We start from the raw sequence: 13709 nt of genomic DNA, 5'->3' as shown, positions 1-13709 counted from the left end.
GGTTTAGCTTTTGTCTTCCTCCCACAAGACGGTATTAAATTTTTTAAAATCCCATCTTCCCCATTTCATGCAAAGCATTACAGATCTTTTAATAGCACATTATTCAAAAGTCTGCCTCTCCTCTCCGCCCTGATGTTTTGTCATCCTGCGAGCTACCTGTAGGGCAATCTTTAAAATAGGTAACCTTCCTTAACTGAGATGGGTTGTGTAAGGATGTTTAAAATACTGAAGGGGGGAGGGAATGGATGGTTTTCCTATGCACATTATGAGTCTCTCTCTATGTGTATTTGTGTGTGTGTGTGTGTGTGTGTGTGTGTGTATGTGTGTGTGCACAACATATGTCTGGGGGTTTGTTTTGACTGCAACCAGTTTGCCATTGCATTGAAAAAGCTACCACTTCCAGAGAGTAGGAATATAATGCTGTGAAAGTACCATGGTTTTCTTTTGTGTTAGATGTTCTTCGTGTAGAAGAAAGGCTGTGTAAGTTTTAAAAGCAAGGCTGCTAATAGATGTACTATTGTAAATTGTTAATGTCAGCCTGGGCTGCTACAAAAAGATGAGAAGTGCACATGGAGGGAGTAAATGGGGAAATGTCCATTTTTCCTGAAATTGTTAAATATAATCTGTTCAGTGTTTAAAACATAATTCATCCCTTTGGAAAGGAGAATTTATGTGGAAAATGTAGCTAAATGCACGGGTGAAATGAGCAATGCTTTGATATTTTAGAACTAGTGAATACAAAATACATATTGATATTTCAGTCTGAAAATGCATGCATTTTAGTGGACAGATGATCAGATAGATCATTTGAAATCAGTAGGTAATTGTATTCATATCTGCAAAACAAAAAGGCCATGGGAAAAGTTGATCTACAGTTTATGTCAGCATTATTGCAAAATCTTCTTTCCCTCTCCCAGGGAAAGTATAATATAGCATATAATGTGTTTTCTTAACATTGTATACAAAAAAGTACATATTTGAATAACAGAATATATAGTTTGGTATTTTCTTATATTTTTCTATAGCATATATACTTTATGGGTAAAGATATTTAATTGTTGGCCTTTCTGGATGAAACACTGAGAATCATATTACCTCAGGGTAGTAAACTAACAGATCCTTTAGCTTGTTCCATAGGCCTAATTTCCCACACACTATTTTCCCAAAGCCCAAAACTTCTAATGATAATAGAAAACATCCTATCAAGAAACAAGCTCCTGCTTGGAACCTCTGCTTATATGTGTCTGTGAAGGAACTGCAAAAGGGCAGAAAAAGGCTAACTGGCATTAAAATGACAAATGTTAACATGGCTTGAATGATTGGTTGGGGTGACACTTTATGCGCTTATCTGTTCAAACATGCCCACAAAATTATCTTAATTTTAAATCTAAAAGGTAAAAATGAAAAAATTCTGGAATGCTTTTGATAAAGTTGAAATGAATTAAAATGGATGCTGGACTTAGGAGAATGATCTAGCTTTTCCAGAACAACAAAGCACAGATCTTTGGAGAAGACATGTCAAGAATTTGTCTTCAGCACTTTAGATAGTGGATAGCTCCCTATCACTAAAATGTATGGAATTGGACAAAGTCTGTACTAAGGTTTTGTTAGCTCAGGGGCTAAAAGCTCCTATTAACATCCTCTCCCTTCAGTTCACTTTCTTTAGGACTTTTCGTTCAGTTTCAGCACCATGACACTGAACAGCAGCCTGTGAATCTGACAGCCAATCTCCTGTCTCTGCTGCTCCTTGGAGCAAACTAAAGGACCTATTTGTATATCTCCCTGATTAATTGAACAAACAGGCAGTTTTGCAAACAAAGGAAGAAGCTTTCCATTTAATTTGCTGAAATTACCAGTAATTCTGTGGATTATTTTCTTTACAGGCATGGAGGAGCAGGAAAACAGATGAAGAGAACCTGTCTGGAACCCTGAGAGTCCAGGAATCATTTGTCAACCTCTTTCAGTCTTTTTAAAGATAAGCAATGCCTGCAGGCATGAATAAACATGGATCTCGATCTACTACCTCTTTGCCCCCGGATCCCATGGAAATTGTCAGGAGCAAAGCTTGTTCCAGAAGGGTCAAGCTTAACGTGGGAGGCTTGGCACATGAGGTTTTATGGCGAACCTTGGACAGGTTACCACGGACAAGATTGGGTAAACTCAGAGATTGCAATACTCACGAATCCCTAATGGATATATGTGATGACTATAACTTGGAGGAGAACGAATATTTCTTTGATAGGCACCCGGGGGCATTTACTTCTATCTTGAACTTTTACCGCACAGGCAAGTTGCACATGATGGAGGAAATGTGCGCCTTGTCTTTCAGCCAAGAACTGGACTATTGGGGAATTGATGAAATTTATCTAGAGTCTTGTTGCCAGGCAAGGTACCACCAGAAAAAGGAACAGATGAATGAGGAGCTCAAGAGAGAAGCAGAAACCATGCGTGAAAGGGAGGGAGAGGAATTTGATAACACTTGCTGTGCAGAAAAGAGAAAAAAACTCTGGGACCTTTTGGAGAAGCCCAATTCTTCTGTAGCAGCCAAGGTAATATCCAATCTATCCATTTCTGTTCTGTGATAGGTAGGGCTAGAAAGATGGCACTTCACAGTTTCAATTGTACCTTCCTGGTGATTGCCTCTGGCTGTTTTTGATGTACAAAGAGATAAGAAAAACTCAGTGACGGTTTAGTTCTTTAAAGTGCTTATGTTTGCTTGGCAGGGAATTATGTTCTGCAATTATTTTTAATAGAGGTTTCTTTGCAACAGTTATACAGTAGAAATAGGATTGGTATTGCCTTCTTTTAGAAGGTTCTTTCAGGATCCCAATCTAACCTTGGAATTATATGGAGATCTCTAATCTATATAGTAACCAGATTTAATCCTACTCAGCTTTTAGAGTCAATCAATGTCATCTGGGTACCACTATGTAGCAATGAAGTGAAGTTGTTGAAACAAAGGCAAAAAAAAATTCCTATGAACATGTCCAGTGGTGTGAAAATGTGACATAATCCCTGTTTGAGTAGAACGTTGTTCTTATATTTCCTTTCATTACTTGGGAGATTGGGGATTAAAGCAATTTTCATATTCAATTTTCATCTTGGCAGTCTATAAACCTTGTTTTGTTTCCAATAAATTTCCAATAGATATCTTTTTCTAATTCTAAACCCCCCCCCCATTCTCTTCTAATATATTTGTGCAGGTTTTGATGATTTCATTGTAGAGGAAGTCATAAACCTCTAAGAATTCCAAGCTGCCTCTTACTATGGCTGGGTGTAGTTTGAAGATGATTCTGAAAAGATGCTGTAAATAGATAGATCCTTCTGTGTCAGCCTGAAAAAAAAAAGATGCCACTATTTTAAGGAGTTTCCTTAGAGTAACTGACTGCATCATTGGAAGTCTTTTGAGACAAGCCAGATCTGAAAACAGACACACTGTTGATTACAGGAATTTGACTTTATTGTTGTACACTGTAATAACAGGATTTTGAAAACCTGCCAATTTACCTTTGCCCCCTCTTATACCAAACATAATCAAAGCAGGGTTGTTTGGAACTTCTTCCTCGCGTTCTCTCCTTCCTCAGAATTAAGTTGTCATGTATTTTCTCTTTAATGATTCTCCTAATATATTCCTTGTATTCCTACATCAAGGTTCTCTCTGCACCCTATTATACTCAGTTGACATGGCCGAGAATTCAGTTAGGACTATGCGTGCTTTGAAAGTGATTTAAAGAAGTACTTTAGAGTTTGCAGAAGCATTGCATCTCTCTATTACTAATTAAAGCAGCCACAGCTTTTTTTGGGGGGGGGTTACATGAACCTTAAAAAAATGCCACAGCTATAAAGCTATGTAGTTATAAAAGGTCAAATCATTAAAGCACCTTGATTTTTTTTTTCATACTTAACATGGAAGCCTGGAGAAAGACATGACTGTTTCATGGGAGCGGTAAGTGCCTCCACCTGCTTATTGGACCCGTGTCCCTCCTGGCTGGTTTCTGCCAGCAAGGAGGTTACACGAGGCTGGTTCCAGAGAATCATTAACACCTCTCTACAGGAGGGATCTTTCCCGCAGCCCCTAAAGAATGTGGTGGTGAGACCCCTCCTTAAGAAACCTTCTCTGGATCCAGCTATTCTTAACAACTATCGTCCAGTCTCCAACCTACCCTTTGTTGGGAAGGTTGTTGAGAAGGTGGTGGCCTTTCAACTCCGATGGTCCTTGGATGAACCTGACTATCTCGATCCCTTCCAGTTGGGTTTCAGACCTGGTTACTCCACTGAAACTGCTTTGGTCGCGCTGACCGATGATCTCTGGTGGCCAGGGATATAGGACTGTCCTCTATCCTGGTGCTTCTTGACCTCTCAGCGGCCTTCAATACCATCAACCATGGTATCCTTCTGCGAAGACTGGGGGAGGTGGGAGTGGGAGGCACCGTTCTACGGTGGTTCTCCTCTTATCTCTCTGACAGGTCGCAGTCGGTGTTGGTTGGTGGACAGAGGTCGACCCCGAGGCCCCTCAACCGCAGGGTTCGGTCCTGTCCCCCCTCCTATTTAACATCTACATGAAGCCACTGGGTAAGATCATTCGCCGGCACGGGATCAAGTACCACCAATACGTGGACGATACTCAACTGTATCTGTCCGCCCCGTGCCAACTCAGCGAAGCAGTGGAAGTGATGTGCCAGTGTCTGGAGGCTGTTAGGGTCTGGATGGGAGTGAACAAGTTGGCACTCAATCCAGACAAGACCGAGGGGCTTTTGATGTTTCCTCCCAAAGATACTCCGGATTTGCCATCTATTAGCCTGGGGGATGAAAGTTTAAGTAATTACCTTTAAAGCCCTGCATGGCACTGGACCTGGATATCTGAGAGACCGTCTCCTGCTACACACCTCCCAACTTCTTCTTCCGATAAGAACTCACAGGTTAGGCCTCCTCCGGGTGCCGTCTGCCAGACAATGCCGGCTGGCAACCACTCGGGGGAGAGCCTTTTCTGTTGCTGCTCTGGCTCTGTGGAACGAGTTACCAACAGAGATCCGGACCCTCCACACCCTTGCGGTCTTCCAAAAAGCCACCAAAACCTGGCTGTTCCGGCAAGCCTGGGGTTGCTGACTCAAATCAGGTCAACCCCCAATTAAATCGGATTTATGTTGTGTTTTTAAACTGTTTGTATTGTTTTATGTTCTCCCCCTGTATGTTATTTTATTTTATTCGTACTTGTAAGCCGCCCTGAGTCCCCCCCGGGATTGGGCGGCATATAAACCCATTAAATTGCTAATTGCTAATTGTTTCAGTGAATACCAAAAAAGGACACAAATACTTCTTCTAAAAAGGTTTTCAAGGGTGCATTGTCCTACCCCCTTTTACAGATTGCATTGAGGCCACCAGACACATTTCCCTCATAGATACTCTTGGCTATTATATCAATTTTTGAATCCAAATTAAAAAAAATATTTTTTTATCTTGAGGTAGAAAGCTTGGTCTAGCCTGTCTTTTGGTTTGAGGAATGAACTGTTGAAGACCTGGCGTTCCATTTGTAGCCCAGCTGCTTCACAGTCTAAGTCAGGGGTCAGCAACCTCTGGCTGTGGAGCCGCCTGTGACTCTTTCATCAGCATCAGTCTGCTGTGGCTTTCTAGGGCTTTCGATTAGGACCGGTAGAGGAAAAAGGATGTCGTGCTAGGAGAAGACTCTATGGTGGGAGAACCGGATTTCCAGTCAGCAGAGGAAAAAAGACATCACGCTAGGAAGAGACTCTATGGTGGGGGAACCAGACTTCCAGTCAGCTCCAGAATTGAATGGGGGGCTTCCGATTAGGACCTTTGTGGATCTTTGAGTGTTTAAGGATGTTGACTCCTGGTCTAAGAGAAAGCGCAACAAAAAACGGATAGTACAAGTGGCCATAAGAAGAAGACATGACATTCAGTGAGGATGGCTTTTAACAGAGCTCTTACTTTTCCTGTAAATTATCTCAGGTTCCACCCTTGGCATCTCTGGGGCAACAGTGAGGCAGGTTGTGGCTAAACAACTTGAAACTGTGTCAAGCATAGACTAGAGGTACATCTTTTAACCTTAGAAGATCAGATGACTAACAGAGCCTTGGGTTACACTTCTAGAATCTTCCAAAATTATTTCGAAGGGGAAAGCTATTTAGCATACGATCCTGTTACTATACTTGCATTTAACTAATTGCTAATTGTAATTAATTAACTAATTACATTATATGAAATTGAGTGGAATTAAGTCCAATGTTATATTTGTCCTAGCTTGGCCTACTCTTTGGACTATTATCCTATTAAATGTCAGTAGCAGTTCTTGGCTTGAAAAGGATGTGCAGTTCTGATTGGAGAATATAAAAAAAAAATCCTGTCAACTTTAATGCAAAGCAATGATCCTATAAATACAGCCGAATTTTTTTTTCTTTTAACGATCCTGTAATCCCTTGCTTCAGGGTGTGGAGTAAGGGCGACTGAGCATTTACTGGCTGGATGCCCTTCCTGACCCCTATGTGGAGTTCACAGCTGATATTTTCCTCTTTGCCCCCAGAGGGAGTACTCAGCAGCAATTAATTCATTGAATTCCAAATGTCCTTAGTAGGGACCCTTACTGTTCCCTAATTTTACAGATTTTCATGAATTGTAATAATTTCTAAATCATTTATAAAGTGTAGTGGAAGTGAGCAGACCTAGAGATGTATAGCTTTGTTCAAGCCCTCAAAGATCTGTATACATGAACAATTCTGCCAAGTTAGAACTTCTAACAACTTTTTATATCCCATTCTGAGGAACTTAAACGCAATATTCATGCAAACGACCATATTTTTCTGAGTATAAGATGCACCTTTTTCTCCCCAAAAAGAGGGTGAAAATCTGAGTGCATCTTATACACTGAATACAGCATTTTTGGCCTCCTGAAGCCCTGCCCCTTCACAAAAATGGACGTGCATGGGCTGGAGAGGGCAAAAACTAGCAGAAAATGGGCCAATTTTTTGCCCATTTTGCCCCTCTCCCAGACCACTCTAAAAGCCCCCCAAATGCATGCTTTCTTTTTTTTGCAAAAAAGGGTCATTTTTGCAAAAAATGGGCCGTTTTTTGCTCATTGTTGCCTCCTCTAGCTCCCAGGAGTTTTTCACAAAAAACAAGGCATGCAGAGTGCAAAAACTTTTTTTTTAATTTACCTCTTTAAAATCTTGGTGCGTCTTATACTCCAGTATGTCTTATAGTCCAAAAAATACAGTATATCATTTCTAAAAGGATACTAGTTTATATAAACCTTCTTCCTGTTAAGAATACCTAGAAACAATAATTCAACCCCCCCTGCTCTCTCTGGTGTCTGAGATAGAAATATTAATTTACACCTCCTTTATATATGTAAATACAGAACATATGTATCAAAGGAATACTGCAATTATCTGTATTGGTTCCTCTCAGCAAAATGCAATCTAAAAATCCATATTTTACATTCATTTACTTATTCTTTCTTCCATGGAGAAAGAGGGGTACATGCTGGAAAGATTAATGCTAAAAAAAAATCACTATCCTACTTGGCAGCTAATTAAATATTTCATGCTGCTATAGAAGCTACATGTTACCACTAGCAACAGCATGCCTGCAAAGAAACTGGACACAAATATGGAGACTAATACCGGCAACATGTAATTATTAAAATTGGCAAGTATTAAGATGGTCAAATATCAGGCTCTTGTAGAAAAGCAAGGATTTTGAAATAGACTTCAGGGTAATCCAGGAGATTCTTGGAAGCTTATCAAGTATCACTCTAAGGCTGAATTTGCACAACACGTCAGGCTAAGCATTAGATGTGCTGTGGTTCTGCATTTACTTGTTTCATGAATTTAGCAGTATTTATAATCTGTCCAATTCTGGAGCTCTCTAGTGGCACACTGCAAAATAAAGAGAATAGAAATGTGTAATTATAAAACCCTAAAATTAAATGTAGATGAACACCCCCATTCAAAACTACTAAGGGCCATGGCTGCACTGATATAATACAGCGTGACTTGCTTATAGAATATTAACAAGGTAGGAGTTGCATGTAAACTGGGGTTTCCACAAAGAAGACCCATACTTCACAAACCTGATAGGTAGGGTCTTTCAACAAGATCTCTCTAGATGAACAGACCAATCAACAGTTTCTGTTCTGGCAGCGCAGTCAGGCCACTATCTTATTTATTTTTTTGGATTGGCTATGACATGCCATGTAAAGATTGCAGGTGTTCAGTTAACCTATCAGGTTTAGGATTTTACATGTGATCTTATCATTGTGGAGAAAATCTACGTATTCACTAAGAGTTGGAAATAGCTTGATGGCACATAATTAATCAATTAATCAAGGAACGCTGTCTCATTTTCCAATGATAGGAGCAAAGAAACTTCTTTTTCCTGGCTAGATTCCCACAGTGTGCTTAACTAGGTCAGTGAGAGACCTGGCAGGAGAGAGAGAAAGAGTCAACTTAAGTGTTACCTGGCTCCAGACTGACTCTGGAGATGAGCAAGGTGGGAAATCTGGCCAAACAAAATTAAAACATACACAAAACATAACTGGCAAAAGATTCTGTCCTCCCTTGGGCTTGGGAGGACAGAGAGTGTTTTATGGCTTTCCAGGATTCTACCTGGACTCAAATAGAAGTTTCGTATGTATATATGTGTTTATTTTTGTCTTAACATGTTGACCAGACAGAACTCATTTGGTGGGTTAATAATTTGGTGTGTTGTGCTAATATATTGCACTGCATAAGTTAAGTATGATGTGCTAATGTGGCTTTTGTCTCAAGCTGTTTGGTGAAGATTGGTAATACTGAAGGTCAAAGCATTTCAGGGTGTCAGATAGAAGGCTATCCAGGTACATCTATGAAAGGTGAAGTGGAAAACTCTTCCACTCTGGATTTTTCCTGTTTTCCTTCCCACGGTGCATCACAAGAGATGTGATCTAGGGATCCCACTGAGTTAAGAGATGATGGTGATAAGATCCAAGCAGATTTGGGAGCTTTGGGAATGCCTTGGGAAGAATAGCATGCATCCCAGAGGCAGGATTTGACCTTGTTACTTAAAAGGTCTTTTGCCAGACAGATGAGTTCAGTGTTTTGTGTAGAGTAAAATTGGAAAACCAATACAAGCCAAAAAATAGGTCTGAAAGTTGAACTAGTTCTCTCAGTTCCTACCACCCGCCAATGGAATTCCTTGAAATACATTTTAGTACATTCATGTAAAAAGCCTTTGGGAACTGAGATTCTTTGACTTGATGGGACAATATTGAAAGATAGAGTTGTTTTTCTTTGCTTAAAGTTCTGGAAGTCATGTCAAAGATTTAAGGGTCTTTGGTGTGCTTTGGGAAAACAAATGTTGTCATTTTTATTTTGCACTGTAGCTGGGTCCCAACTACCTTTGTTTCTATTTCAGGTGGCATTGCACTGCATCTGAATAATAAGATCTTCTCTGACATAGTATCAAAATCCATTAGAAGCTCTTTACATTGTATTGATTTACTGTATATGAGGATGATCGTCCTTGCCAAAAATGTCTTTTGTGATTTATACATTATATCCAGGTTTGTCTTTAGGAACAAACAATCCAGCACAAATGCATTTAGCAATTGAAGACATGCATATCAATATCATCATTCAATATTATTGTAACCATTGTCTATCCAGTGCAGGATGAAGGTCTCTTTCGCATGTTTCCAACCAATGTATTCTTTGCTTTCATTTGCCAATTGGGTCCACAATACTTGCTGTAGTCGTCAATCCATCTTGTTTTAGATCTCTTTCATGGGCACTTTTTATCAAGTGGGATCCATTCTATGACTACCTTGGTTCACCTCAGTTCACCCTCACCTCAGGTCATCCCAACCTAGGTAGATTGTGAAATGTTTGCAGTAAAGAGTTTGAAAATATGTAGTTCCAAAGCACCTCTATGTAAACATTTAAAAATGTTCTCATGAATGCAAAAACAGAGTGGATCAGAACAGTGAGCATGTGTGAAAGCAGTTTTGACCAGCAAAAATGTTTTCTCGTCCAAGTAAACCAAACAATGCTCATACAGTTGTGAAATATTTATATGCCAGGAAAACAAAGTCTTAGTTTCTTATATTTTAGGAAAGTCCAATGTACTGTAGTTCTTCTTAAAAATTAGGAATCAAACAATTGTACACTCTCATTTCCTATCCATCTTTGCTGGCTTTCTCTTGAATGGATTCAGTCTCTACTACAGCACTTTGGAAAAATATTTCCTTGATATTTATTGAGGAAGACGAAAAGGAAATATTGAATTATTTTCCAGATGGTTTAAATGGATCATTTGTTCCTTCACATACCCTAAGCATACTGTTATTAAAATCAGGGATTTAAAAAAAAGCTAAAGGAGAATAGCAGGGGTGCCATTAATCATTTCAAGGAAAATGAAATGCTTGATTTCAATGGGGAATTAAGCTTTAGTTTATTTCTTTTTCTCATTGAGCCAAATGAGACTTTGCTGTGGCTAAACTTTGGCATACATTAAAATTACGTAGCACAATAATGCTACATAGCAATTATGAGAACTTCCCAAGCTAATTAACCTGTAATTAAAGAAAGATGAGAAATGTGTTTGGCTCACATTTTAATGTGACCTTACTTAATTTCATATTCTTGAACAAACATGACAAACACAAATATTCAAATATTACTTTTCATACTGCCTAATGTTCCAATGCTGATTCTCCCTGGAAAAGATAAAAACAAGAAATGCATTTATTAGGGAAGAAACATATAGAAAATTGTGTACATTTCCAAAACAACATCCAAAATGCACGTTAGTGAAGAAAATGACTTGCAAAAAGTACATGTATTAGACAAAAGTACTTACAAAACATGTGTATTAAAAGAAAAAAACATAAATAGCTGCACATTATTTCATGCACTTATCTTTTTTTCTCTATTTCTCCCCTGCCCTTGGCTTGCCCTATTAATTGAAGCGAATGCAGAAGCCTCTAAATTTGAACTCAGAACCAATTCTAGGAAAGAAAAGTGTATTTAATATTTTACCCAAGCTACATTCTAAATTTAAAAACTCGTGGAGTTGCTATTAGTTCCTGTAAGTAAGTAAGAGGAATCTTTGCAACCCCCTCCCAAAAAACCCCCAATGCCATTAAAATTAGAAGATATTTAACATGAGGAAATATCAGAATTAAGAAGGATTAAAAAGGAGGGGGAAGGGGAGTGGAAGGAAGAGAAGGAGAGGAAGAGGAGGAGAAGAAGGAAGGAAGAGAAGGAAGAAAAGGAGTTATGTACCATGTATGGTTTGTCCTTATCAAAGAGTTTCTCTCCTACAAAGAGGAGGCTCTGCATAGTTGTTATGAGTGAAGCAGCTGCACTTGATTATTATAATTTAGTGACTGCAATCTGCACACATTTCAAGTCCATCCCATCCCATTGCAGGCAACTAACTTCATAAATATCATCCATTGTGTTGAGTAGGTGGCATTGTTTTACAGAGCAAAGACTTTCTTCCCTTCTCTTTCCTTGATCTCACTCCCTCTCGCACATTTTGTACATTTTCTTTTGGTCTTTTTTTTTTTTACTGTCAGCAAAGCATGTTATTCTTCTGAGAAACTTCAGTTCTAGACTGATTATGGGGAGAAATTCAGGATTTTTTGGAGGGGGGAGGCAGGGAAGGGAATTGTCCAAATTTAGCAGGGCATTCAGATTGAATCCAGTATAATTGCTTTCCTGATCTTTTGACTCCATGCATCTATGATCTCTTCCAGTTATCAGATAAACAAAGCCATATCTAATTGTAGCCCACTACTTTCATATGCATTTCTTCCTCCTCCTAGATTTTTTGGGGGGCTATTTTTAAAATAATTTACAACGGTATAACATACCTTCCAAATTCCACTGCATGTCCATCATGCATATTTGAGAACAGTTCTGCTTGCTGCAAGCGCAGGAATCCTTTGAGAGAAGGCATGTTCCAGCGCCTTATTCATTTAAGAAATTAAATTTAGCTTGAATGCTTTGGAATTATTACTGCTCAGAGTCTAATCACTCATTCTGAGAAAAGGTGCTGGAATGAATAAAGGCTTCCCTATTACAAACAGTATTGTAGAATATAAATCACTTGATTGCATTCCAATTCAATATCAGATCCCTTTAATATGTTCCTTATATATAGTCAGTTACATTTCAGTGTGTAGCTTAGAAATGGGCTACTTGCTGGTTTAACAACTTCTAACATTCCTCAACGCTGACTACTGGAGTGACTTGGCTGTGTGATACCGCAATATATAAAAGGCTTCCTGAGCTCTGAGCAACTGGACCGCACACTCGATGACAATATCACAATAAAACCAGCATCAGATTATCTCCAGACTGGAAATTGCACATTGCTCAATACTGAATATTGGCCCTCCAAATGTTGATGTCTCATTATCTTAGGCTTTCAAAAACTATTTTGATGAGTGACAAAATCTCAGCGAATCCCAACCGTCATACCCTACGTATTGTGTGGAGTGGACTGGGCACGTTCCCAAGGATATCTGGCAAACCTGGATAGCTTTGATTCATAATTGCATCCTGCCACAATGGCCATTGTCACGCAGTTAAAGCTGTGAATGTGAAAATTGCAGGGATGGAGAAAGTCAGAACCCAGTGACTCATGTTGCAAATACCAGGGTGCATTCAAAGAAGTTCCATTTCTTTCTGAAGAACCAATTTTAATTTCTCTTTATTAATTGGTCTTCATTGGGAAACGAAATAGATTAATCCTATCTAGTTCAGTTCAGCAGAGAGGTTTGCACAATAATTGAAGTATAAGCATTGGCAGTGACAATTTGTTTGGCAGTGGTCCTTAGTCTTCAAAGCTAATTAACATGCCTTCTTGTTTTGCCTTAGGAATTGTTTAATGCTTAATGCTACCAGAGATCAGTTTCTTTAGACCGAAGAGGGTGGGTTTACAAAACCTAATATATTTATTTGAAATGATTCCCGCTACTTTTAGAAAAGGAGGGGGAATTTATTGGAATATGAATTGATCCAATGTAAATTAGTTTTCAACTAATACAGAAATGTGAAGAGAGTTATATGGTGTAATCCAAACAATTACAAGTTTTGTAATTCAGTGCAGAATTGAATAGCGCATATATAAAGAGAAAATGTGTTTAAAACATTAACCTTATGGAAAAACAACTTTAAAATTAGTACTTGTTAAATGGACTCAAAATATATAACAGAAAGGTGTGCATAAGGAAAATGCATGCAAAATGCATATACGTATTGTAATTACACTTTTTTTTAAAAAAAAATACAATTTGTTGTAGAAATGGGAATGAACTGTCCAATAATGGATAACATAATTGGGGAGGCCTAACAAGTTCAACTTTGCTCGGTTGTTGCCTCTTGAGATGTTTTTATTATTATTATTTATTTATTTGTCAACATGTACAAGGTAACAGGAATTAATATAGACATGGACATTATCTCATGAGATTGGTACAAATAAACGGATATAAATAAGTATAACATGGCCATGAACACATGGAATGAGTACATATCAATGAGGATGGGAGGGCAGGGACGGGAGGCACGTTGGTGTGCTTATGCACGCCCCCTTAGTGACCTCTTAGGAAATGTGTGACGGCCATGGTGGACAGTTTAAGTTAAAGATATGGGGGTTTGAGGAACTAACAACAGAATCAGGTAGAGTGTTCCAGGCATTGACCACTC

General features: G+C 38.9%; 1 protein-coding gene across 1 annotated transcript in view; it reads left to right on the top strand.

Moving 5' to 3' along the window:
• Positions 1-1982: 1982 nt before the first annotated feature.
• KCNB1 (potassium voltage-gated channel subfamily B member 1) overlaps positions 1983-13709 on the top strand; it is a 180957-nt gene continuing 169230 nt past the window's right edge. The window contains 1 exon segment of the mRNA XM_032218605.1: positions 1983-2550. Within this exon segment, the coding sequence (XP_032074496.1) occupies positions 1983-2550 (568 nt within the window).

This window comes from Thamnophis elegans, chromosome 5, assembly GCF_009769535.1.
Source record: "Thamnophis elegans isolate rThaEle1 chromosome 5, rThaEle1.pri, whole genome shotgun sequence".
NCBI classification, from domain to species: Eukaryota; Metazoa; Chordata; class Lepidosauria; order Squamata; family Colubridae; genus Thamnophis; species Thamnophis elegans.
This window is presented reverse-complemented; position numbering and strand designations above follow the sequence as displayed.